General features: G+C 38.0%; 3 protein-coding genes across 4 annotated transcripts in view; 2 read left to right on the top strand and 1 right to left on the bottom strand.

The window, feature by feature from the left end:
* Positions 1–1,300: 1,300 nt before the first annotated feature.
* On the top strand, positions 1,301–8,404 carry LOC134328619 (CCN family member 1-like). Its single transcript, XM_063009753.1, has 5 exons — positions 1,301–1,351; positions 2,595–2,808; positions 5,724–6,086; positions 6,234–6,406; positions 7,044–8,404. The coding sequence occupies exons 1-5, from the start codon at positions 1,301–1,303 to the stop codon at positions 7,347–7,349; spliced, it is 1,107 nt and encodes a 368-aa protein (XP_062865823.1). The 3' UTR covers positions 7,350–8,404.
* A 198-nt stretch (positions 8,405–8,602) lies between these two features.
* ddx39aa (DEAD (Asp-Glu-Ala-Asp) box polypeptide 39Aa) lies at positions 8,603–14,988 on the bottom strand. The gene is made up of 10 exons (XM_063009752.1): positions 14,924–14,988; positions 13,798–14,010; positions 13,533–13,660; positions 12,883–13,159; positions 12,501–12,619; positions 11,562–11,693; positions 10,030–10,139; positions 9,763–9,907; positions 9,210–9,357; positions 8,603–8,830 (listed from the first exon to the last, which is right to left on the bottom strand). Exons 2-10 carry the CDS (start codon positions 14,003–14,005, stop codon positions 8,814–8,816), a joined length of 1,284 nt encoding a protein of 427 aa, XP_062865822.1. The 5' UTR covers positions 14,006–14,010; positions 14,924–14,988; the 3' UTR covers positions 8,603–8,813.
* Positions 14,989–17,081: 2,093 nt separating this feature from the next.
* evi5l (ecotropic viral integration site 5 like) overlaps positions 17,082–27,030 on the top strand; it is a 72,014-nt gene continuing 62,065 nt past the window's right edge. For both annotated transcript variants that reach the window (XM_063009406.1, XM_063009405.1), the window contains exon 1: positions 17,082–17,246. The gene's annotated coding sequence lies outside the window, so the exon portion shown is untranslated. The remainder of the gene's footprint in view (positions 17,247–27,030) is intronic.

The following is a 27,030-nucleotide window of genomic DNA, read 5'->3' as shown; positions in this document are numbered from 1 at the left end:
AAAATAAGTTAACTCATCTGCTAGAAAGAACACACCTGACTTTTGTACATGCAACATTTTTACTGTATTTCTTTTGACTTATACAATTATTTATAACTTATTTATATGTTCAGCTCTGTGTTCAGCCCGATACAGCGATCAAGACTAATTGAGCCCCACCCCCCATTGAGGAACAATACTACTGCTCTGGGGGCATGGTGGCGAAGTGGGTAGCACTGTATCCTCACAAAAGGGACTGGGTACGATTCTCCGGCCGGACGGCCAGGATATTTTCTGTGTGGAGTTTGCATGTTCTCCCTGTATCCGTGTGGGTTTCCTCCCACAAGTCCAAAGATATGCAGTCCATACTTTCTTAGCACTAAGAAAACAAGCGCTACTCAACAAATCGAGCACCTGCTTTGATCTCTGTTTAAATTTCATCCTATAAACTACACACAGCTGGGTATATTTATCCAAGCTTTTCTGCCTTGACTTCTGAGCAGGAATGTAACTGGATCTGCACTTTAAAGAGATGGTAATATTTAAATAATAAGAATAATAAACACGGCTCTGTGCGCATGCTCCTAACGCGTCTAATTGGAATTGTGAATGGAGGTGCGTGACCTGGCACGGTGGCTTAGTGGGTAGCACTGTCGCCTCACAGCAAGAAGGTCCTGGGTTCGAACTCTGTTTGGAGTTTGCATGTTCTCCCCGTGTCTGCGTGGGTTTACTCCGGGGCTCCGGTTTCCTCCCACAGTCCAAAGACATGCAAGTGAGGTGAATTGAAGATACTAAATTGTCCAGGACTGCGCTTGATATAAACTTGTGAATTGATGAACCTTGTGTGATGAATAACTACCGTTCCTGTCATGAATGTAGCCAAAAGTGTAAAAACATGACGTGAAAATCCTAATAAACAAACAAACAAAAATGAATGAGCGTATTCATGCCTGACCACGCCCCCTTACCTTTTCTTACTCTTACATCCCGCCCCTTTGGAAAGCACAAGCCCCAAGCACAAACCTAATTGGCAGGAGATGTGTATATGGGCGGGGCTTTTGCAAGCCTGAGCGGTTGACAAAAATACACTAGCTGGGGTTCAGACGGTGAGTTTGAGATTTGCACTGACGCGTTCACAGAAAACCTGGGGATATTACAAACTGTTTTTGTTATACTTGTGTAAAGACGACTGGGTTTTATAGTGTGTAATCTTTGTAAAGATTATTTATTAAAATATTCTTGGTTTTATATTTGGAGTTCGATATTTTGGATATATGCTGCCAACCTGGTGTTGGGAGGATTTGTATTCGAACCAACGATGATGAAGAAACTGGTCCATGTAGCTCTTGTGACTGTTATATCACTTTGTTTGGTAAGTGAATTAGTTTAAGTCATTATTTGTGATAACAAAACATCGTATTATATCTTTAAAATTTCTTTTGATTATAAAATCAGTTTTTTTGTTCATAATATCAAATTCAGCAACACTGATTGGATTTGATGATTGGATTGGATGAACACATTGGAGTTTATTAAAGGGCACAGTCACGTCTGACTATTTTAATAAAAGTAAATACTTAATGCCAGAACTCTATGTGTTTCCTGTGTGTTCTAATAATAAGCAGGAGAACTATATTGCCACAATTATATAATCTCAATAAATCAATTTGCACTGATTAACATGCACCTCCTAGTTTTTTTTTAATGCCACAGCATTTATTCTCAGGTCAGTGATTGTTGGCATGACTAAGATCCAGTAACTGGAGGTCATTGGTCTAGTTTTTGTCATGTTTTCTCATTAATGGTTCCAAGGAAACACAGGACATGTTCAAAACTCTTTCTTTACAACAATGTCTTCTATTAAATGGCCAGATGTGAATATTTTCCTTTTTAAGAGATAGTTTTGCTTGTCTCTGTGTGACCTACATCTTCACCTACATGTGGCTGCAGGTTTTTAATATAATTATACAGAAGGTGCACACGTTTCTACTTGTCTAACTTATTACAATTTTAATAAGACAGGAACGCCCCAAAATTGCAGAGTTAATTTCATCCGAAACAATAATAATACCTCACCTTGAGTTAACAGTGCAATAGTCATAATCCAGCAAGTGGTAAATGTGGAATGACTGGGTGTCACTGTTGAAGAGTTATGGTTGGCTATTGTTCTTCATCAGAAAAGACTGTTTATTGCCTAATATTTAAAGGATAAAAACTTAATATGATATTACATAGTAAATGTGATATTATAAAATTACATTTATTTCCTGCCAGAACAATAAATGTTGTACAGCAACAGGTTTCAAGAACCTGTGTTTGAACTTGCCTTTGGTCACTGTCTTTGAAAAGTCTGGCATGTCCCTTCAGGTTTTCATGCAGGCAGTGGACTGGCTACTTCAAATTGCCCATAGGAGTAAGCAGATAAATGAGTGAATGAGTATTTGGTACCCTGCAATACACTGGGGCCCTGTCCAGGGGATGTTACTGCCTTAAACACAGTGTTTCCAGGTGGCCAAGGACCCACTTCAACTCAACAACATGGATACTGTGGTAAAGTAGAAGACGGTCATTTACATTTTTAATAAAGTGTACATTCATGTTTTATCTCAACCCAGGTTGATGCCAGGTGCCCGGCTGTGTGCAAATGCCCTGCTACTCCCCCAACATGCCCTGCCGGGGTGAGTCTGGTGTCAGATGGTTGTAGTTGCTGTAGGGTGTGTGCCGCACAATTCAACCAGGACTGCAATATTCACAAACCCTGTGACTACCACAAGGGTTTGGAGTGTAACTACGGCAATGATGTGATGTTTGGAACAGGCATATGTAGAGGTGAGTAAAATAGAAGCTTGGAAATGTGTACCTCTGTGTTCAGGCTTATATAAAATAGTCTGGGACAAAGTTGCAAGCTGGAATCACGAAGAAGCAAAACGCTCAGGAACTTTATTTAGATGGGGGTATTTTTATGTTCTCTGGTCAGGAGTGTTTTGAATAGGTTACACTGGGACAAATTACGACTGGGGTTATTTTTAAACATGTCCATTGCTCAATACATGCCAGCTGTCTATTTCCCAGTGGTTGAAATTCACTCATAGCACAGAGAGATATATAGATAAAAAAAAGCAGATGAACGTATGAGTCCACAGAAAGATATTTGAAAAGTGGTCAGTGATGGGCTTTTTTTGACACGTCCCATCAGAGACAGACGGAAATGGAACAGCATTCTGCACAAGTCGGGGATTCCAGTCTGCACTATGAATAGGTGTCTTTTGAACACAGAGTGGGTATAATATTACTCTCTATCCACTTTGCTTTACCACACCAAGGTTTTCCATGACCTTTCACCTTTCATTTACCCCAAACTCTTTCTGTGGATAGAGTGCTCTCACAAATGCTCTCTATTTTTAAATTCTTGATATTACTAAAATTACACAAACATCAAAAGGTTTTTGTGTGTCTACTTACACTGCATGAACTAAAGTATGAATACACTCATGTATAACATCCATGTGTTTACCTGCATTAATATAGTGCTTGCTTCTATAACAGCCTCTACTCCTATAAAAAGGCTAATTACTGAGTTTTGCAGCCAGTATTCCAATCCCAAAAGTGTTGAAAAAAATTACAGGTGAGATGAAGTCTCCAAATCTACCCAAGATCTACACTGAAACGTTTCATAGAGTTTGACAAATAAATTGTGCACAGTTTAAAATGTGTACAGTGTAAAATGACTTTAAAAAAAAAAACCTTCTAACAGGTTTTAGCATATTTGTGTTCTTGGACTGTTGTCTACTTAAACTAGAGTAATAAAATGTTTACTATGAAAGCACTTCTGTAAGTCGCTCTGGATAAGAGCGTCTGCTAAATGTCGAAAATGTAAATGTAAATATGCTGTAGCATTAAAATGTACATGTGAAATGTAGAAAGGACAGCATGGGGACACAGCTGGTAGAGTGGGTGCTGCACAGCAACAAGGGTCCTGGTGACATGAGCTTGATTTTTGCATTTGGTTACTGTAATATTTCTCTTTGCAGTGGCGTAAATAGGAGCTCATGGGCCCCAGTGCAAAAAAAAAAAAATGGGGCTCCCTCAACAAATTTCACTGTATGCTGATAGATACATGTATTCTGATTTTTCATTGTCTTTTAGTTATTTTAATATTTTACTTAACGAAAATATTGTAATATAATAATAATGACCTTATAATAATAAGATGAAGATGGCGAGTGCAGCCAATGGGGGGCAGTGCGGTGGGGGGTTGATGTCGTGGTGAACCCTGCCATGGGCCCTAGTACACTTGTTTGTGTGGGTTTTCTGCAGCTACTTCTGTTCAGTCTCAACTGCCAATAACACACAGAAGATGAACTGGCTAAATTCTGGTTAGACAAATTGCCCCTAGGTGTAAATGGACTGGTGACCTGACCAGGGTGCCTTGTAATGGACTGGTGCTCTGACCAGGGTGTATTCCCGTCTTGAGCTTAGTGTTTCTGGTTGGCAATGGACCACTGATCTAGATTAAGCACCATAATACACGTTATTATTGTCCAACCATCCAAACCAAAGATTCGTAAGTCAGACTGCATGATGGTGAAGTGACATTCTGGAGAATCTTTTATTGCTCCTTTAGAGGTCAGTGATTTACAATACACAAGATAATGCTTGGCATTATGAATGGTAACTTTAGGCTTGTGTATAAAGAAAGACCCAATTCAGAAGCTCCCAATACTGGAACTTACTGGAACTAAGATACCCAGCCTACCAGTTTATTAAAAAGGATGTCCACATACTTTTTGCCAAGAGGTGTATTTGTAATAGAGCAGAACAAAGGCATCTATTTTGCAAAAACTCATGTGTGTTATTATGAAGGATTATTTCTTGTCTATTGAGTGCCTCATTTGGTGTTTTGATGGTGTCAAGTCTCGAACAGCTTCGGTTCCTCACTGAATTGAATGAACTGGACAGCTGTAAGACTGTTGTTGATATTTTAGGTGAAGTGTTTCTTTCACACTAGTACAAGGCACCATGGAGGGAGTCCTTGTAGAGAAAGTTTTCTTTCGTTATAACCTTCTGAACTGATGAATCTTGTGTAATGAGTAACTACCGTTCCTTTCATGAATGTAACCAAGGTGTAAAACATGACGTTAAAATTCTAATAAACAAACAAACAAATATAACAATGATGCTAGCCCACTACCACTCGGGTCCAGGGTTCAAATCCTGTCCAGTTATTCCAAGCTTACCCAGACCCTGACCAGGATAAAGTTATTTTTTACCAAGCACTTCATCCTGGTTAGGGTTGCAGTGGGTCTGCCATCACCCAATAACACTGGACGCAGGGCAGCATTCAGTGGCAACAATCCATTCCAGAGGGACACACATTTGTTAACTTACTTGTATATGCAATCTTGTATAACCAGATTACATCTACACAGAGACAGGGGGAAATTTGCAGTAATATCCAAACTAGACATTAGTGGTTAAATAAAAGAATTTTTTTTTATTTTTTTTTATTTGTAATAAATAAAATATTTTACATGTATGATCAGACTCACATGACAATGTTGGTAAAGCATAAGCACACATTCCTTCCTTTGATTCCTCTGCTTTCAATGGGAGTGACTTAATCTCATGTAGACAACAATGAGAAGAAAGCTACTTACTTTTGGCCAGTGTTGCCCAACTCTAGCTTGGCATGAACGTTTATTGACCTCGATGAGATTTAACCACACAATTTTTCTGTTTTTCAGCCAAACAGAAGGGCCGCAGCTGTGAGTACAATGGCCAAATGTACCAGAATGGTGAGAGTTTCCGTGTGGGCTGCAAACATCAGTGTACCTGTATTGATGGAGCGGTGGGTTGTGGCCCTCTTTGTACCACCAGCATCCCTCTGGCATCACTCTCTTGTCCCTACCCTCAACTAGTAAGAGTGCCCGGACAATGCTGCCTCAGTGTGGACTGCCATAAAGGAGCGATAGGGCCAGTAGAGCCAAGATGGAAAAAGAAGCAGTTATCTTATGGGCAGCAGGATGAGTGGGAAAACAGATTGGGGAATGAGCTGCTGGAGAGGAGAAAAGGATGGGAGGATGAACAGGGATATAAACACTTACCAGGTAAGAGAATCATGAAAAGACTTGTAAGAAGTGTCTACATGAGAAATAAAAATAGGAAAAAGTAATATCTTTTAACTGGGTTGGGCTGGTGTGGTGGTCCAGTGAATTAACCAGTAGGGCTGTTGTGTATTCTCCTTGTTGTCTCAGATTGGACTCGTGTTCAGTGTGTGACTCAAACTACAGACTGGTCACCATGCTCAAGCAGTTGTGGAATGGGGATGTCCTCTCGAATTACCAATGATAACGCCCAGTGCAAGCTGGAACAGGAGACCCGACTCTGCAACCTACGACCCTGCAACCCTCTGCTTGTTCATCCCAAGGTACTTTACAAGAGTGTTTGTCAACCAGTGGCTCATGACCCATAGGTGGCTTGTGGAGCAGTTATTGGATTATCCACTTTAGTTTAAATTGAAAGGTGAAGAGCAGTAAATGGCCAAAAGAATGAGGACACCTCTTCAAATTATAGTGTTTTGTTATAGCCAATGCTAATGAATGTGTATAACTGTTGATATAAATTAGATATATACTTTGTAGTAACAGTTTGGAAAAGGACCTTTCATATTCCAGCATTATAGTACCCTGATTACAAAGTCATAAAGACATGGTTTGACAAGTCTGACTTCAACCCAGCTGAACACCTTTAGGATTAATTGAAACATCAGTTGTAAGCCAGATCTTCACTTACATTAGTACACTTTTGATTGAATAGGCACAAATTACCACAGAAACACACCAGTCAATTCTTCCCAGAACAGTGGAGGCTGTTTAAGTCCATATTAATGGCCATGATTTTGAAATGGGATGGCCAACAAGCTATTTTCCACATACTTTTGGCCATACAGTATATAAAGTCGGGTCATGATTACTAGAAACTTTATCGTAATTAATTAATGTGGATATTTTAATGTTTAATCTTTCGTATTTCTGTCTCTTGTCCCTCTTTGTGCTCTGCTACAGAATGGAAAGAAATGTATGCGCATGCACAAGTCTCCCAGACCTGTTCACCTGTCCTACGCAGGCTGCCAAAGCATCCGAACCTACAGGCCAAACTACTGCGGCGGATGCAGCAACGGGCGCTGTTGCATGCCTCGTCGTACCCGTACCATATCAGTACCTTTCAAGTGCCCTGGAGGCGGGCGTTTAGGCAAAGCGGTCATGTTCATTCTGTCATGCAAGTGTGGACAGGACTGTGAGCACCTTAATGAAGCAGCTATGCCACCACAGAAGTGGCTGTATGGAGACACACATAAATTTATTGACTAGTTTTTATTGCTTTAGTAGTATTTTTGTCAGCTGTGGCTGAAATGACAGTTGACGTGCCACATCCAATGGTGTCATTTTAAACTCTTTCGTGACAAGCGTGCACAAATGCACTGAGATAAAAATATCTGAGAGTATTTAAGCTGACAAGGTAGGCATGTACTGAACTTAATGGCCTGTTTTGCTTTGGATAGTCATGGAAAGTCCAAATTCTTTCCAGTGTTCTGCTGGTCAGCGATTATGAATGGATGCTTGGTTTTAATGCATTTATTTTGTAGTGGTACTTGGTACTCTGTAACCCTGACCACTCTGAAATTGTTTATACTGTAGAACCCAACAACAAAAAATGTGAAATATATATTTTTCTGATATGAAGAGTAAACCAAAGATGTTTCAGATAATCAAACTTCTTTTTTATATTAGACAAATATAGCCCAACTAAATGCTTTTTAAATGATTATTTCATTTAATTAAGAAAAAAATGCTGTTCCGCCCTACGTGAAGCAGTAACTACCCCCTTAGCAACAAAATTTAAAGGCAATGAAAAAAAATTATGGGTTCTATTAGTTACTAAATATAGGCTTTACATACTTTTCCAGCCTGAAGTAGAAATTATGAATTAGTGTGTTCAAAAGAGACATGAAAAATACAATATTGTGTGTTAATAGGGACCTATTTCTCCAGTAATTAATAGTTTGCATGTTTTTACCATGCGATTTCCACCCTCAAAACAAAAAGACCTTTAAAAGATGCACTGGCTTTTCTAAGTAGTCTGTTATTAAGTAAATATGAGTTTGTTTCAGCACTTTGAAACTGTATGAATGAAGGGATTAATTTGTGAAGCAACAGAAATCATTGAACCTTTTTTTTTTACAGCTGATATAAACTGTCCTTTCAAGTGTATGTGAACTTTTGACTTCAACACTACCATTCAGGCTTAGGCAGCTGTTTGTAAAGCTTGTTTTATTGCACTATTATGCATAAACTTTCATTTGAAATGTTACTAATGTAACGACAGTGAATGAATAAATCAGTGTAAGATGTTGATTTAATTTACAGAACGAGAATAAAATCTAATTGGTGCATCATGTACTACTTCCATCAGAACTTAAAGAATCTATAATTTAGACTACAGCGCCCTCTGCAGGTACATATAGAATCTACAATCAGGTGTAACCGTTTTGAACAGCATAAAAATATATAGCCTATATACACACACATATGAATGTAAATATAAAAGAACACCAGACACAATAAATTGTATAAAAATTTAATTGTCAAACTAATGAACAAACACAAAAAAATAAAAGGTCCCCAAACTGCAATAAAATTAAGAATTTAAGACACACAACAGGAGTTTACAAGAAGGGGGTGAGAACAGGCATCAAAATAAAATGAGGGCATCTTTTCTTCTATTATCAAAATACACCAAATGGACCACGATTGTTATTTGATTACTGGAACAATTCATCTGGACTGCTCAACTGAAAAAGATAGAAAGGGCAGGGTAGAGATAAAGGAAGATGTTGGTGACTTAACACTGCATCGCTAAACATGTATATTCATTATAACCACGTGCAAAGATTGTTAATCTAAGTTTAAACAGCAAGAGTTGCATTTTGCCGTGAAAATGAAGCGAAACTCAATTCAATCCTTCCTCCCTTAATCATGACCAGCTGGCCAGACCATAAGCAGCACTGAAGCAGACTCGAACTAACTTAATTTTTCTTTACATGTGTAATAAGATTATTATTTCCATATAGGTCTGTGTTGCAAACCAGACATTTACTCTAACAAAAAGTGTAGAGATCCTGGTGGCTGATTGTCTAATGCACTTATGGCTTAATTACAAGTTTTACTTACTGTACGTGGAGATGTCGATTTCATCGGGAAGTTCGGCCACATTGACCTCGAAACGATCCTGCACATCATTTAGGATCTTGGCATCTGTCTCGTCAGATACAAAGGTGACCGCCAGACCTTTGGTCCCAAACCTACCAGCACGAGCCACCTAAGGGGAAAAAGAGTACATTCATTGTACCGTGGAAATGATCAGAATTACTGTCTTGATTATTTTTTTCTTATAAAATGACCTGTACAGTGATGCGTTACCCCATCAAGACTCAAAAACTGAGTAGAGTAGAGTAATCCTTAATCCTCTCTGCTCCAGGGATGCCTTATATGGCTCACCCTGTGCTCTGATGCAAGGTCCCTCTGATACATGGGTACTTATTAAAAGGATGACTGCATTCTTTACTAACTGTTGAGCAATTACTAAAGGTTGTTTAGAAAGCGTATGGTCACTGTTCTTTACAGTGTTGTGCTCTGCAGTCTCAAAGCTAAAACTGCACAGCTTAAGACTAATTTTATGTGGGAAAAAACCCCCAAAAAAACCACATATACGTTAGCTACTCACTCTGTGTAGGTAAGTGTCAGAGTCTTCAGGCATGTCATAGTTGAAGACAATGTTGACACGCTCAATATCCATCCCTCTGCCAAACAGGTTCGTCGCTACCAGGATTCGTCTCTGGAAATCTTTAAACTGCTGATATCGTGACAACCTGTAAAGCAACAATTACATTATAATCTATATCCAACCTGTAAAAGCACAAAATGTCAAGTGTAAACAGTAATTGTTTTTGAAATGTGGTTGTACAAGGGTTTGGGTTTTTTTTTTTATTACCTCTCTTCCTGAGCCATGCCTCTGTGAATGGCAATGGCAGGAAAGTTCTGCTCCACCAGCAGTTGAGAGAGCGCAACACAGCGTGGTACTGACTTCACAAAGATCACAACCTGAACATTTAATGTAGATGTTTAATATATGAACAGTTACCATACCATTATTAGCATGATATACCCAATAAAGTGGCCAGTAAGCAAACAAAGAAACACACACAAGTACAGGGGTTGGACAATGAAACTGAAACACCTGTCATTTTAGTGTGGGAGGTTTCATGGCTAAATTGGACCAGTCTGGTGGCCAATCTTCATTAATTGCACATTGCACCAGTAAGAGCAGAGTGTGAAGGTTCAATTAGCAGGGTAAGAGCACAGTTTTGCTCAAAATATTGCAATGCACACAACATTATGGGTGACATACCAGAGTTCAAAAGAGGACAAATTGTTGGTGCACGTCTTGCTGGCGCATCTGTGACCAAGACAGCAAGTCTTTGTGATGTATCAAGAGCCACGGTATCCAGGGTAATGTCAGCATACCACCAAGAAGGACAAACCACATCCAACAGGATTAACTGTAGACGCAAGAGGAAGCTGTCTGAAAGGGATGTTCGGGTGCTAACCCGGATTGTATCCAAAAAACATAAAACCACGGCTGCCCAAATCACGGCAGAATTAAATGTGCACCTCAACTCTCCTGTTTCCACCAGAACTGTCCGTCGGGAGCTCCACAGGGTCAATATACACGGCCGGGCTGCTATAGCCAAACCTTTGGTCACTCGTGCCAATGCCAAACGTCGGTTTCAATGGTGCAAGGAGCGCAAATCTTGGGCTGTGGACAATGTGAAACAAGTATTGTTCTCTGATGAGTCCACCTTTACTGTTTTCCCCACATCCAGGAGAGTTACGGTGTGGAGAAGCCCCAAAGAAGCATACCACCCAGACTGTTGCATGCCCAGAGTGAAGCATGGGGGTGGATCAGTGATGGTTTGGGCTGCCATATCATGGCATTCCCTTGGCCCAATACTTGTGCTAGATGGGCGCGTCACTGCCAAGGACTACCGAACCATTCTGGAGGACCATGTGCATCCAATGGTTCAAACATTGTATCCTGAAGGCGGTGCCGTGTATCAGGATGACAATGCACCAATACACACAGCAAGACTGGTGAAAGATTGGTTTGATGAACATGAAAGTGAAGTTGAACATCTCCCATGGCCTGCACAGTCACCAGATCTAAATATTATTGAGCCACTTTGGGGTGTTTTGGAGAAGCGAGTCAGGAAACGTTTTCCTCCACCAGCATCACGTAGTGACCTGGCCACTATCCTGTAAGAAGAATGGCTTAAAATCCCTCTGACCACTGTGCAGGACTTGTATATGTCATTTCCAAGACGAATTGACGCTGTATTGGCCGCAAAAGGAGGCCCTACACCATACTAATAAATTATTGTGGTCTAAAACCAGGTGTTTCAGTTTCATTGTCCAACCCCTGTAGTTATTAGCGCTATAATACACAGGACAATTAAAAATCCAAACCTGGTTGAACTCAAGGACATCAAGTAGGTCAAAAAGTTTGCGGTTCTTCTCACTGTCCTTTAACTTGCAGTAGTACTGCTGCAAACCGTGCAGGGTCAGTTTTGTCTCATCGTCTACAAATACCTCCATTGGCTAAAAGGTGAAACAGTAGAATGCAACGGTAAATATCTTCAGTCAGTGTGGTTGTGTCTGATTAAAATTTCTTTGAAAAGACCAGATTCTACAGATGACTCAACACCAGTTACAATTCTACCACTCTGGGGAAAAATTAAGAGACCACTGCAAAATGGTTTTACTAGAGGCCATGCTAAGCATTGTAATTCTACCACTAGCACTATTTTTGGCACCCAGTTGGTCTGATTGCAAGAGAATAAAGATGATCACAGCTAAAGATTAGATTTTTTTCAGGGGATTTGCTGATTAAAAAAAAAAAAAATTCCAAATTGAAAATGAAGTAGACTTTGGCTAACTACAGGTAATTCCCCCCAAACAACTTTTACTTTCTTTCTTTTTATTGAGTTTTATAACAAGGTGATGCAACAATACATTCCAGGAAAAAACCTTCTGTGAAGCGCCCAATATTAATGCTTCCGGGTGGATGCATCCCAAACAATTTATATGCCCTTCACTGAGCAATGTAGCTATAATAAAAAGTCATTTAAATTTTCTATTTTACAGAGACTTTCTGTACAGTAAAACACAGCTCTAAAGAGTGAGGGTTTTAAGGACTGTGTCTGTGGAAGGTGGCATTATTGCTTAATTGTCTATACAAACAAGCTTAATTAATTCTGGGTACAGAACCTAATATCGTCATTGAAAATAGGATCTTGGCATTAAAGTAAACAACACTGGAAAAGAAAATGAGCTACTCTCTTCTTGGTCATGTAATGAACTCCTATCCAATGTCTTCACAAAAAACAGGAACAAATTGTAACTCACGTCTTGCATAAACTTGCGACAGACCGGCCGGATCTCTTTGCTTAGTGTGGCACTGAACATCATGCATTGCTTTTCATGGGGTGTAAGCCTGAAGATATCCTGTACATCTCGCCTCATATCTGAAACACAGTAACACACATTGGACTCAGTCATCAGTTTAAGTGCAAATGGCAACACACTAGAGATAGCTAGATTAATTTCCAACAGTGTACAGCGTTATAAAGGCAAAAGGATTGAGAAGAGCTTTAAGATACCACCTGGATATGCCTAATCAGCACGTTTAATTAGTAATTAATGAATAAATAACTAGAAACTGACTTTGTACAAAATCTAAATACTTGATTGTATTTTTGTCAAAATATTTTATAATAATACAACTTACCAAGCTGCTCCAGCATCTTGTCGCATTCATCCAGGACGAAGTGCTTGACGTTTTTAAGGCTGAGGGTCTTGTTGCGGATGAGTGCAAGGATGCGACCTGGGGTCCCTACCACAATATGGGGGCAACTTTTCCTTAGCACCTCCTCATCCTTCTTAATTAGTAGGCCACCAAAGAACACTGCACACTTCACATTGGACATGTACTTAGAGAAGCGCTCATACTCTTTGCTGATCTGGAAGGCCAGCTCACGAGTATGACACATCACCAGCACAGAAACCTAAAGTCAGGAAATGACAAGTTGTTTAGTGACACGATTGCCAGGGTTTTTGATAGGCGAGTAAAAACGGATTAAAATAATGCATTTGAAATAGTAGGAGGTGCCACAACCAGTTTAGCAAGGTGACAATTATATAGCAAACCTGAGATTGCGAAACATTTACCTTGCTGTGTACATTTTGCTGTCCCTAGTCTTAATGACAAAGGTCTTGGCTAACAGAATGTGATACATTTTAATCATTCAGTACATTCACTAAGCATATTTTGTGTGCCATACATGCACTTCAGGCAACAAACGTTGCGAGAATTAAGACTTTGAAGCATTGCTATGTGAACAAAACTGAACAGTGTACAGAGCTGACTGGTACACTCACCTGTCCATCCACAGGCTCAATCTGCTGTAGTGTGGCGAGAACAAACACTGCTGTTTTCCCCATACCAGACTTGGCCTGGCATAGGATATCCATGCCCAGAATAGCTTGTGGAATACACTCATGTTGGACTAGATAAAACAGAAAAATAATGCACTTAATTGTTGTTTTTAATCAAGAGTGAGATAAACCATTATTTAGGAGCACAACAAACTGTTCATACAAATAGACATTCAAACAAACAGTGAATGCAAATGCAGGCGCTGACCTTCAGATGGATGTTCAAAGCCGCAGTCGACGATAGCACGAAGTAGTTCAGGTTTCAGCAAGAAGTCTCTAAAGCCGGAGCTATGGATGGAGACGTAGGAACCCTTCACCTCTTTTTTGCCCGCTGGCAAAGCAGTCTCTGGTGCTCCCTGTGGTTCCTCATCCTCCTCATAGTCCAACAGCTCGTTGTCAACATCATGTTCAGACATGTTTGCTTAAATGGGCACAGGTAAAATACAAACACAGAAGGTTAACTTACAAATAAAGCTCCGCCAAGACAATTATTTTAAAAGCTTTTTTTATTTTCCATTGATCCATATTTTAAAATGTGTTATTAACGTCCAAAACATGTTTAATGGCTTATAAGGTATTTATCTTTATTTACGGTGTGCAGAATAGCACATATTACGTGCTGAAGAGGGTACTCAATATGAACTGAAATGTTTATCAGTGTATAGAAGGTGACAAAGTATTTGAACCACTGCTCAATGTAATATGGGGATGTAATATTGTCACATCGCTTACTGTTCCTTTAAATCACCCTGCATTCTGGACAAAGACGTAGTAACTGGTATCTGCATCGTAATAGCACTGCTATCCAATTCTGTCTAATGTCTTAATCACACAGGACTTAGAAAGCACTTCATAAAGATAAACACCTAAAGAGCTGGTATAACAGCTTGCACAGTCTATGTAGTGCATTATATGATCTACAGTGAGCAGACTGGGACTCAGAAATGAATGGCACGGTTAGCCTCGCCATTCAAAGTTTAGCACATTCAAACCAAGTAAGCGAACAAACGCATAAACAATTTACATATGCATAATTCACATATATGCATTTCTGAAAACAATGCTAAAAATATTGTTACAAATATAAAGTCAATACAATAGAAAAGCAAATAAACCATGCAAGCCACAACAACGATTAGCACACAGCTAACGTTAGCTTTAGCGCTAACTACAATTTGCGAGGGATTATTTCAGTTTCAGTTAAGCGCTCAAAAGTAAACCCCAAAAGAACATAAAATAAATAAATACAAACTAATTGCATACAAAACTGCACGTACTAACCTCTTTTAAATATGTTTCTAACAGTAAACTAATAATAATAAAACACAATTTACCCGTAAGCGTTCTTAGACTTCGACTTTCCAAAGCGTCCAGCGGCAAGGCCTCAAACGTGCGACATTGTTCTCAAATCTTATTGGATAACATTAAAGTCAGACACGTAAACCGGACAAATACTTAATTTTGATTGGTCAATTTAAATGCCATTCGAAAAAGAGGCGGTACTAGCAGTTCACGTTTCAATCCGCCCATTTTACCCGGTCATTTCTGTTTCCGTCCGCGCGAGGTCGGTACAGATAAACTAATTACTATTTAATACTAATAATACTAATACTAACAATAATACTACTAATAATACTACTACTACTAATAATAATTAAACTCTCTAATAATCTATCTACGTATTTGTATATAATATTTATTATATGTTATTATAATAATGTTTTTATTAATAAGAATAATCATCATTATTATTCATCTATCTACGTATTTGTAAATCTGCATAATAATAATAATAATAATAATAATAATTATTATTATTATTATTATTCATCTATCTACGTATTTGTATATCTGTATAATAATAATATATTATACAGTGATAGCTCAGTGGTTAAGGTACTGGACTAGTAAACAGAAGGTTGCCGGTTCAAGACCACCAAGTTGCCACTGTTGGGTCCCTGAGCAAGGCCCTTAACCCTCAATTGCTCATTGTGTTCCGCTCACTGTGTAAGTCGCTTTGGATAAAAGCGTCTGCTAAATGTAATAATAATAATTATTATTATTATTCATCTATCTATGTATTTGTATATCTGCATAATAATAATAAAAATAATAATAATAATTAAACTCTCCAATAATCTATCTACGTATTTGTACATACTATTTATTATATTTTATTATAATAATGTTTTTATTATTAATAATAACAATCATTATTATTATTAATCTATCTACGTATTTGTATATCTGTATAAAAATAATAATGATAATAATAATAATAATTATTATTATTATTATTATTATTCATCTGTCTACGTATTTGTATATCTGCATAATAATAATAATAATAATAATAATAATTATTATTATTATTAAAGCAGACACGGGGAGAACATACCAAACTCATTACAGACAGTAACAGAGGGCAAGGGTCAAGCCCAGGTAATCAGACCCATGCTCCTGTAAGGCACCCAGTCTACCAGCTGTGCCACCCTGCCTCATAAAAGTGAACAAAGTTTAATTTTACTAACACTGGGTCAGTATAGAAAGCTTATGATGGTGCAGCTGGTCATGAGGGTGCCGCACAGCCACATAGGTCTTAGGCACCTGGGTTATTAGGGACTTGGGTGTCCATGGAGGCGCATGACAAGGAATGCAGCTTGGACAGACGCAGAATTTATTACAGGGTAAAACAGATGTAAAGATTTATTCATTTACTTAAACATTTGGGGCAGTGTAGAGAAGCCAATTCACCTACTGCATTTTTAATGGGTGGGAGGAAACCTGAGTATCCGGAGGAAACTCACCAGGCAGAAGAAGAACATGCAAAACGCCCAGGTCCTCAGAAGCAATGTTGCTGTGCTGCACTCAGGTATAAGCCAATAAATGAATACACCTACATTCATGTTTCAAATGTGGTAGAAAACCAGTCTCTAAAAACCTATGAACAGAACGTGCCACTATATACACAGAGAGTAACCAAATGTTGAACTCGAACCTTGGTTGATGGTATCTGTGCGGCACCAACATTAAATATGCAAAAACAAAATATATACAGCGTGTCACATCCATCACTGCGACAGACAGCACCTGCCCTCTAAAAACTACAAGAAAAGCTTGAAATAAAGCAATGGAGAACTGAAATGTCAGTCTGAGCCAAGAGTTTTTTCCAGACGCGTTCTGATTGGTGTGTAGTGCTGTCAATCAAAATGTGTTCCATTCGCTTAGTGACGCGCTCCAGCCTGGTTCTCCTCTAAACAATAAACGTGGATGCAAAAAGAGAAAACTGAGTAAACAAAAAGCACTATGGTGAATTTATATATTTTTATATTTATTAAATTTTTATATTGCTATTTTGCTCAGGAGGTTCCCAGGATAGAGGGACAGTGGGCGGGATTTAGGCGGTGCGTTTATTCCGTAGGCGTCGTCCTGTAGAGCGCTATCGAGGAAGCCTCGCTGCCTGCAGCTCCCCTTGTCCTCGGTTTACCCATCAGGACTAAAACATGGATTTTATTTACAGTTCCATACTACAGACTTCAATCTGATTACTCTAGCCAGGATTGGTTTTCTTTTCCTGGATTTGTGCGTCGTCATTGGAATGGCATGTGCCTGAGCCGCGTCCGACTGAACCGTTCCAGTAATGGCACTTGGAATCAGGTGGGCATCACTGATTTATTTCTTTAATTTCGGTCAAAATCATCAAGGGATTAATACTGTTTCATAAGAAAATGTTTTGAATGTGTGCCTTTGTTAAGTGGTAAAAGAATAGACCTAATGTGGCCTTAGACAAAGCGAGATTCCTGCGCATCAGATTCACGCACATCAGCCTGGAGACGCGTCGATGCTCCATCTCTATCTCCAGCATCTTGTTCTCCTATATATCTGTATAAAGAATGGATTTATTTATTTAAAAAGACATTATAAACCATCTGCTTTGAGATACAGGTGTGATTTAGTCTGTAGTGATCGATCCTATTGTCATTTAACCTGATGTATTTAGAAAATCTCTTCCAGACATGCACAGCGGAGGCCGGTAATACACCATGCATTCTGAATTCGGCCTCAATTTAATAACCTTATAGGCTGTTTTACAACCACAACACATCTCAGATTTGCCCCTTGAGATTTGAGAGTTTACAAACTAGTGTGATGTACCATCCACATTTACATTTACCGTTGGGAACCACCTTGCCTGTTGGATCTCATCACACCAGCTCTTAGATTTTCTTTACCTAACCTCCATCCATCACATCTGGAGTGTAGTCCGAATGAAACTACCACTGAAAGAAGTTTGGAATGTTCTTGACAGCTTTAAATTGTCTAGGTTTGAGTAATTAAGTGGATAGATGTTTTGGTGTTTCCCTGTTGGCGCCCTGTCCAGGTCAAATTCTTACCTTGCAGCCACTGTTTCTGGGTGGCAAACAGACCAACCAAGAAACTGAGCAGGAAACAAGCATTATTTATTAATTAATTAATTAATGCATGAAATATGTTCATTTGGTCAGATTCATTTGGACATACAAGTTTTACGCATAATTGCTTTTTAAACCAGTGCATTTAAATTAAGGTCAGGGTGGCTTAGTGGGTAGCACTGTGGCCTCACAGCAAGAAGGTCCTGAGTTCGATCCCCAGGTGGGGCGGTCCAGGTCCTTTCTGTGTGGAGTTTGCATGTTCTCCCCATGTCTGTGTGGGTTTTCCACGAGAGCTACAGTCCAAAGACGTGCAAGTAAGGCTAGTTGGAGAAACAAAATTGTCCATGACTGTGTTTAACATTAAAGTTGTAAACTGATGAATCAAAATCCTAACCAATAAGTAAATAAATGGTCAAATTCTGTAGTAATTGGTTGAAATCCAACAATCCTACTCTTTATGCAAAGGGGTTCTGACATGTGACCCTGAACATTTTGAAACCTGTGACCTAACCAAGCAGGTATTTGTTTTGCTTTATACCCATTATTACTATTTACAGTTGCATTAATTAAAACCAGAAAAAGCATAAGACATGCTGGCTAATTGATGTGATTCAGAACTAAAGAATCTGTCAGTGTTTTACACCAATAAAATGTTTTGTTACTCAAATACCAGTCCCATAATGATGTCATTTCTGAGCCAGTCAACCATGAATCACTCTGAGATCATGGTTTTAAGCTAAGCTAAAATGCAAAACAAATGATTTAAAAAACAAAGTGTTTAAAATGTATTTTTAATCTACTAAATGTGGGATTAAAAATACTTTGCATTATGTGTAAAGGTTCTTTTATAGCAAATTTGTTAACTGGTGCAAGTTACCATGTGAATGGCCCAAACAACGAACTATTTTTGGTGGAAGTGTATAGACACAAGTATATGTTCTAGGTTGACAGTAAAAGTTTACAACAGTGAATGCTGCTGGAATTCAACTAGTCTCTATTATTTACAAGTGAAATAAAATTATAAGAACAATTACAACTTTACAGTAATGCTTACTGTTTTGGTTTTGCTTAATAGTTGGTTACCTGACAGAATTAAACATCTGCCCATAGACTTTCATCACATCTAAGTTTAAATAAGGATGTTAAAACTGTTAAATATAGTTTCCAACTATACTACTATACTAGAACAGCCTTTTAAATCATAAAAGTGATGGCTTCTGTAATAACAGTTATATCCAAAATTGTTCCCAACCTTTGGCTCTTCATATATTTGAGCCATAAGCAAACTCACTTTTTTGTATTTATTATGCAATAGTAAATGGTTAAAATGTCTGTACTTATGTACATTTGTATGGTGAACATATCAAAACACTTCGTAATTAAATCTTACTGTGTTGTTATGATTTTGCAATTGGTCCAAAAAGCATGTCAAGGTAGCATGAGGCAGAAATGTAAAAATATTGTACAGACATTCTTTAGGCTGATATAGTTTCCTTGCTTGGCCTTCAGTCAGATTGTAATGGTACAATGTGATTATGAGGCTCTTTGTTTATAGTGAAACGTTTACTGTAGTACCAGTCCAGCAGATATCAGTTTTCATTTGCTTTTATGTTGGATACAGATTGCTGCTGTGCTTTGTTTTAATAACACTACTCAGTGCATCTTTTAACGGGGGAGGGAATGGATTTTATACCAACTAGTTAAAAGTAAAACAATGGCACAGACTAAAATCGCTTTTCCCATTTTACTATTAACAGTCAAACAGATTAATGAGTCTGTCCTTTGTAATTAGGAAGGATGGGCTGATTAATTACTTGTTTCCCCTTTTGGCTTTAGTTTGGGCAACAGTTCTGACTTAAAGACTGTGATTAGAGAACATTAATGCTATTAGGTCGTGAACCAAATTCAATCTGTGATATCTGATAGAGATTTTGATCAAAGAGCAACAGATTGCTATTGCAGATTAGGATTACACAACATGCTTGTCACAACAGGTCCTGATTTAACTGAATCAGAGTTTGCATGCAAATCCTGTTGGTGATGAAAGGCTGTTTTTAAATTTCTTTTGTTTCTAGCCTTTAGTGTACACAATAAGTAAGATGGTGGAGTGCTCCGGTTTCCTACCTTTCTTTTTTCCTCTTTTCTCATCCTGATGTAGTTAAGTTGATCAAGCACTGGAAGAAAAGAGAGATTTTAGAAGTCATGTCACTTGATATTATTTCACTGTCATTTCACTGAGGAAACAAGGAAACAGAAACCACACAGCTATTATTTTGAGGTTTCTTACTGGCATCTACAGTGGGGCCAAAAAGTATTTAGTCAGCCACTGATTGTGCAGGTTCTCCTACTTAGAAAGATGAGAGAGGTCTGCAATTGTCATCATAGGTACACTTCAACTATGAGAGACAAAATGAGAAAAAAAAATCCAGGAAATCACATTGTAGGATTTTTAAAGAATTTATTTGTAAATTATGGTGGAAAATAAGTATTTGGTCAATAACAAACAAGCAAGATTTCTGGCTCTCACAGACCTGTAACTTCTTCTTTAAGAAGCTTTTCTGTCCTCCACTCGTTACCTGTATTAATGGCACCTGTTTGACATCGTTATCTGTATAAAAGACACCTGTCCACAGCCTCAAACAGTCAACCATGGCCAAGACCAAAGAGCTGTCGAAGGACACCAGGAAGAAAACTGTAGACCTGCACCAGGCTGGGAAGAGTGAATCTACAATAGGCAAGTGTGAATAAATCAACTGTGGGAGCAATTGTATGAAAATGGAAGACATACAAGACCATTGATAATCTCCCTTGATCCCGTGGGGTCAAAATAATCATGAGAACAGTGAGCAAAAATCTCAGAACTACACGGAGGGACCTGATGAATGACCTGCAGAGAGCTGGGACCAAAGTAACAAAGGCTACCATCAGTAACACACTACGCCGAGAGGGACTCAAATCCTGCAGTGCCAGTCGTGTCCCCCTGCTTAAGCCAGTACATGTCCAGGCCCGTCTGAAGTTTGCCAGAGAGCATATGGATGATCCAGAAGAGGATTGGGAGAATATCATGTGGTCAGATGAAACCAAAATGGAACTTTTTGGTAAAAACTCAACTCGTCGTGTTTGGCGGAAGAAGAATGCTGAGTTGCACACCATACCTACTGTGAAACATAGGGGTGAAAACATCATGCTTTGGGGCTGTTTTTCTGCAAAGGGGACAGGACGACTGATCCGTGTTAAGGGAAGAATGAACGGGGCCATGTATCGTGAGATTTTAAGCCAAAACCTCCTTCCATCAGTGAGAGCATTGATGGAACGTGGCTGGGTCTTCCAGCATGACAATGATCCCAAACACACCGCTCGGGCAACGAAGGAGTGGCTCCGTAAAAAGCATTTCAAGGTCCTGGAGTGGCCTAGCCAGTCTCCAGACCTCAACCCCATAGAAAATTTGTGGAGTCCGTGTTGCCCAGCGACAGCCCCAAAACATCACTGCTCTAGAGGAGATCTGCATGGAGGAATGGGCCAAAATACCAGCTACAGTGTGTGCAAACCTGGTGAAGACTTACAGGAAACGTTTGACCTCTGTCATGTTATGTTACAAAGTATTGAGTTGAACTTTTGTTATTGACCAAATACTTATTTTCCACCATAATTTACAAAAACAATGTGATTTCCTGGATTTTTTTTTTCTCATTTCGTCTCTCATAGTTGAAGTGAACCTATGATGAAAATTACAGACCTCTCTCATCTTTCTAAGTAGGAGAACTTGCACAATCAGTGGCTGACTAAATACTTTTTGGCCCCACTGTAAATGGATCATTACTAAACATCTACAACCCTTATGGTTTTAGAAATTAATATTTTTTGCTGTCAGGAATTGTTTCTTAGTATAGCATTAAAAACTACACATTGTGCCTTAAAAGTATTTAGTCCCAAAAGTGTTTCTGCATGTCATTGTGCATATTAAGTTTTAATAACATAGAATTCTATTTTTTCTCCCAGTAGATCTATAAAAGTGTATACTATGTGTATACAATAAATTAAGAAAAAAACTGCCAAACCCTTTAAACAATCAACATTTGAAAAGGAAATTGTAAGACTATATTTGATCATATACATTTGCCGACCTCTCAGTTTGTTGATAGCCTTTTCCTGTGTAAGCATTTTAATGACCACAAGGATAAGTAGCCTGTCTGTAAGGACCATTATTGTGGTTAATACTGTCCGCAGAACAAACAAAAGTCAAAAAGCAATCAAGTCAGGGACCTAATTATAGCACATATATATCTGGAGATGGATACAGTGTTATCTTTGACTGAGTTTCAGTAGTCTGCAACTTAACTACAACTAAAACTTACATAAATATTTTACATTTACATTGAAAAAATCAACTTGAAAAGACTGGTATTTTTGTTGGTCTTTGAAGAAAGACCAAAAGAAATTAGTATCTCATTAAAACTTAAAATGTCCTAGTCACATTGACACAATTAGCAACTTGTAACAAACTAAAAATGTCAAAAGTAAAAAGTCATATGCATATGAATTGTACATATTTATATATTTGTTTACATTTAATTATCTTACATGTTATTCAACATACAATAAGGAATAGGGATGTAATGATACACTCTACCCAGGATGTGATACGATTCACGATACTGGGTTCATGATACGATTTTTTCCCCGATTTTTTTAACAAAATGAAATTGAAGACAAGTTATGACGAAGTTTCCTTTTATTATTTCTCTTAAAAAAAATACTGTATTTGTGCTTATCTTTTATTTATCTAAATAATGAATGCCCTTTTATTTTTGAGGTAGGTACAAACTATGCCAAATAATGCTTATGGTGTAAAAAAAAACTGAGATGAAATTTTAAAACAAATCCAACATTATATAAATAAATGAATAACACAAATAAAGAAAGTATCCTCACATAAATACATTTGGCTGGAAAATCCCCTACCTGGCAACTTTGTGAAGTGCTGTCAACCAGGCAAGGTAATTAGCGCCAGTGCCCTCTGCTGTTTAAAGTGAATATCGATTCATCTTAAATGAATAACCGATTCGAATCTTGGCACATGTGCACCGATTTTCAACTGTCTTGTGGTGCATTGTTACATCCCTAATAAGGAAATGATGTAATTTAAATAATTAGGCTTAAAAAATACTAGGAATTAACCTGTAAGGTTAAAGTTTTTAGCACCTTGCTCTTTCTTTAAATAGACACCCACCTACCTGGCAGCTGTAGGCAAGACTTTTACTGGTAGGTTAATTTCCTTAATTCACCTTCATTGTTGGCAGCTTACCTTACCCTACTGGTCATAAAGAATATCTTACAACGTGTTTTCCTTATGGCCAGAAATGTAAATTGTGTCTATTTTTTTCTGTCTGGCCATACAAGCTGGGTATGGCTGAAATGAAAAAAAATGACAGTGACTGCGCAAAGCATTTGTTGTATCAGTCAATATGGTTTATGAACTCGAGTGTATTTAAGGGCTGGTTAGTTTTCCTTTCTAATACATCAACCTGTATAAGCTACAGTTTAAAAAGAGACAGTGGCTGGCATCAGATGGCCTTTACCCACAAAGAAAATACAGATTAAATGTGGCTAACCTAATGATCTTGCTTACTAAATAACACATTTAGACTGTATTCATTGACCAATCTATGTGTACCCCTGTCAAAATATGTACAAGTCCATTTACATTGCAAAGCTTTACTTAAAACAACTGCTAAGCATCAGAAACCACCGAGTAGTTAAGCTTTTTACTGAATGTGAAGCTGATGTGACTGGTGTGCTGCAGTGGGTCAGGCTGAACAAGGCTTTGTGTGTGATACTCAAACTGGCACTCATGTCGCTGCAACAGTGCAGAGAGATTAATAATGAGAGGAGTATCATTTGCATCCTGTTACATCTGGCTTAATGTTTTTCCTCTTTGTGCCTAACCATGCATAGCTGAAGATTAGGGTTGAGCTGTGTGACAAAATATAAATGAAAGACATGGTCGAGATTTTGCTATACCGTTAATACTGTGGTGTAGATGCATTATTTTAGCTGTGCTTAAAATTAGCACAAAACAATGCTGCTGATCTAAGATCAACTAGGCAATACTGCTTTATGAATTTTCTACCATGAGAAATGAGTGAACATGGCAGAGTCAAAAGATCTAGGACTTTGCCTGTATCACTCACCTCTAGTGTACACCTGTTATCAGTTTGGCTGTAAACATTGGGATGAATAGGTGCAGATAGGCTTTTTACAAAACTATGGAGTTTCAAAAGTTTAAAAGCTTTAATCATCTTCATTTGCATAGACTATTTATCCATATCTCCTAATATCTATGTGGTTTATTTGGGTTTGGTTTTGGGGTTTGGTTTTAATTGATTATTCAAAAGTAAAGACTTTTTCTAATTTGCTAAATTCAATGCAGTTATAAGGTGTGACAAAAACTCATTTGTATTATTTTTACCGTCTTAATATAGCTGTTACATTTCTGTTAAGATTTTTACGCTACAGAATTTGCATTTTGTATAGTCATTTACAGTTAGATTTTTTATTTAACAGAATTTTTATACATTCCCATCAGTAAACATTTACTCACTCTAGTATAAATATGTAACAGTGTAAGAGCATGAAGAAGACAACATGAGTAAGGAGAACAAAAAAGTACAGTAAATGAATTAATGTACAGTGATTTTTTTAATAAATATAATTGCCTTTTTTACCCATCGCTCTACAATTAATCACCCATAATGATAAAGTGAAACATGTTTTTACAGCATTTGGAAAATGAATTTAAATTAGAACTTTATATTTATTTTTATTAAATATAAAGTAAAGATCAATTACAGCCACCACTCATTTTGGCTATGTTTCTACAAGCTTTGTACAACTGGATTTGCGTGGTATATCCTATTATTCATGGCAGATGAATGGCAGTCTGGGTTTTGGCTGGTCCATCTAAGAACATTCAGTATTGTTTTGGCTGTATGCTTCAGGCCATTGTTGTGTTGAAAGATGAACTGTCAACATAGTCTGAATTAGGTTAGTTTTTGAATTTGGCTGCATTCATAAATAGAAGAGTGGATGGATAGACAGTGCAATGTTAGTTTTCATTTAGATACCTGATGAAAAGAAGACAGCCTTGATGCTTTTCTGATGTGTCTTTATGTAGGTGTAACAGGTCTGTTGTTTGGTTTATAGGTAAGAATATCTGTTTATTTATTTCTATTTGCAGCTACAGGAACACCTATAAGAATCTGATTCAAAACATCTTCATGAATCAGATTAAAATCAAATGTTGGTCTAATGGTGCATATGGAAGATCCTTACAGAATGGATGTCCTCCAAATAATGGGAGAGTAGATATGGAACAAACAGGAAAGTGTTTTTCTCAAAGGGTTGCCACAATGTTGGAATCCTATCTAATGTTATTGTATGCTGTAAGATTACGATTTGTCATCAGTTGGAGTCTAGCACAAGTAATTACAACAGTACATAATTCCTTCTTCATCAAAGCCTGACTTCTTAATCCATTGGCAACTGTAGTTGACACTTGGCATTGTGTATTGTGATCTTAGGCTTGGGTGTAGCTGGTGTGTTGCACCAGATAGATTATTTTCACGCATGGCAAATTTCAGCACTCAGCACATATTTCTGTATGCTAGCCTATGCTTTTTGACCAAGCTGCAATTTAGCTTCTAGACTGAACAAAAACAACACTTATATTTGACAAGACCTGCTTTAGCAGGGCAAAAATCTAACAAAGTGACTTGTGGGGTGTAGGACAGGGTAAAAAGTCAAAGGGTTCTGCAGTATGATTCATTCCTGTTCCAAAATGTCTGAAAATGTATTATATTTGATTTTATTAACCTGTTACCAATACGTATGTGTAAAATAAAGTGTTCTTAGTTGTCCCACATGTTTAGTCTTGTAGCGTACTATACTTTATTAATTTTATGGTGTTCTGACAACCCTAATAATGTAGGCTGTATTTTTCCACTGGTTTATAGTGTCTGGCTAACTGCTACACTTTGTCATCATTTGAACCGACACACTGCGAGTGGTGGATGAGCTGACCTTGTACCCACAGCATGCTTCAACACACACACCCACTTTTTCTAATATTTTCTCCAGCTTTGAGCACAGATCCCATTTCTGCAGTGCTGTTCTTGTCCTATGTGCACTCTAAAGTACTTACTTATGTTTTTCACATCCAACCAAAGTCTGGCTGCAGCTATTTTTGGTATTTTTACACAGCTGAGTCACAATGGTTTTAACATCCTACAGCTGTTCTCCTAGTTAAACCAGATGTCTTGGAATTGGGATTTATGGTTTTGGGATAGTCTGCTGACTTTTTTCCTATTGTAAAGCTCACAATAGTTGTGTTTGACAATAGATAAAGTATTAACAATAGCTGTGTTTAAAGGATGTAGAAATGTGTGTACACTAGATGGTCAAAAGTACATTCCAAATCATGGGCATACACATGAAGCTGTGTTGTTGCCACAACAGTACACATTTTTAAGGGGATTCCACTAGATTTAAAACCTGACTGGGAGCTTCAGCATCTGTAAGGTTGGACAAGGATGCTGGTAGGGCCGGGCGCAAACTGGAGCAAACAGCAATTAAACAACAAACAAAGCTGTTAAATAATAATAAAGTGCATGAAGCAGAACACTGATTAAAATGCATGAAATGTTGTAATAGTTACACAGTAACATTAACGATTAGTTATACCTGTATTACAGAACTGAGTTCTATACGGTAAAAAAATATTAATGTAAATGTTGTGGCGACATATACATAATAATGTATAAAGTCCAAACATGTGAAGGGGGTTTAACGAGAACGCTATATTTAATGTTACACAAGCTCAGTGCAAAACAACAGAACACGAGCACAGACGGAAACGATAAATTCTGACACCTTCCCTACACACTCGCTCCCTGCGCCCTATAGTGCACTTAACGTTCTTAAAGGGCCAGACAATATATTTGTAATTGCTATCCGGTATGTACCAGCATGCC

Source organism: Trichomycterus rosablanca, chromosome 15 (genome assembly GCF_030014385.1).
Source record: "Trichomycterus rosablanca isolate fTriRos1 chromosome 15, fTriRos1.hap1, whole genome shotgun sequence".
Classification (NCBI taxonomy): Eukaryota; Metazoa; Chordata; class Actinopteri; order Siluriformes; family Trichomycteridae; genus Trichomycterus; species Trichomycterus rosablanca.
This window is presented reverse-complemented; position numbering and strand designations above follow the sequence as displayed.

Bases quoted from the DNA above. Each gene is read 5' to 3' on its own strand.
- LOC134328619 (XM_063009753.1), top strand. From the start codon at position 1,301: ATGAAGAAACTGGTCCATGTAGCTCTTGTGACTGTTATATCACTTTGT. The intron at 1,352-2,594 runs GTAAGTGAATTA...ATCTCAACCCAG, and splicing joins CTGTTATATCACTTTGTTTG to GTTGATGCCAGGTGCCCGGC. The intron at 6,407-7,043 runs GTACTTTACAAG...GCTCTGCTACAG, and splicing joins CTCTGCTTGTTCATCCCAAG to AATGGAAAGAAATGTATGCG.
- ddx39aa (XM_063009752.1), bottom strand. From the start codon at position 14,005: ATGTCTGAACATGATGTTGACAACGAGCTGTTGGACTATGAGGAGGAT. The intron at 13,661-13,797 runs GTCAGCGCCTGC...TGTTTTATCTAG, and splicing joins CTTTGAACATCCATCTGAAG to TCCAACATGAGTGTATTCCA. The intron at 9,908-10,029 runs GTAATAAAAAAA...GTTGCTTTACAG, and splicing joins GGCATGGCTCAGGAAGAGAG to GTTGTCACGATATCAGCAGT.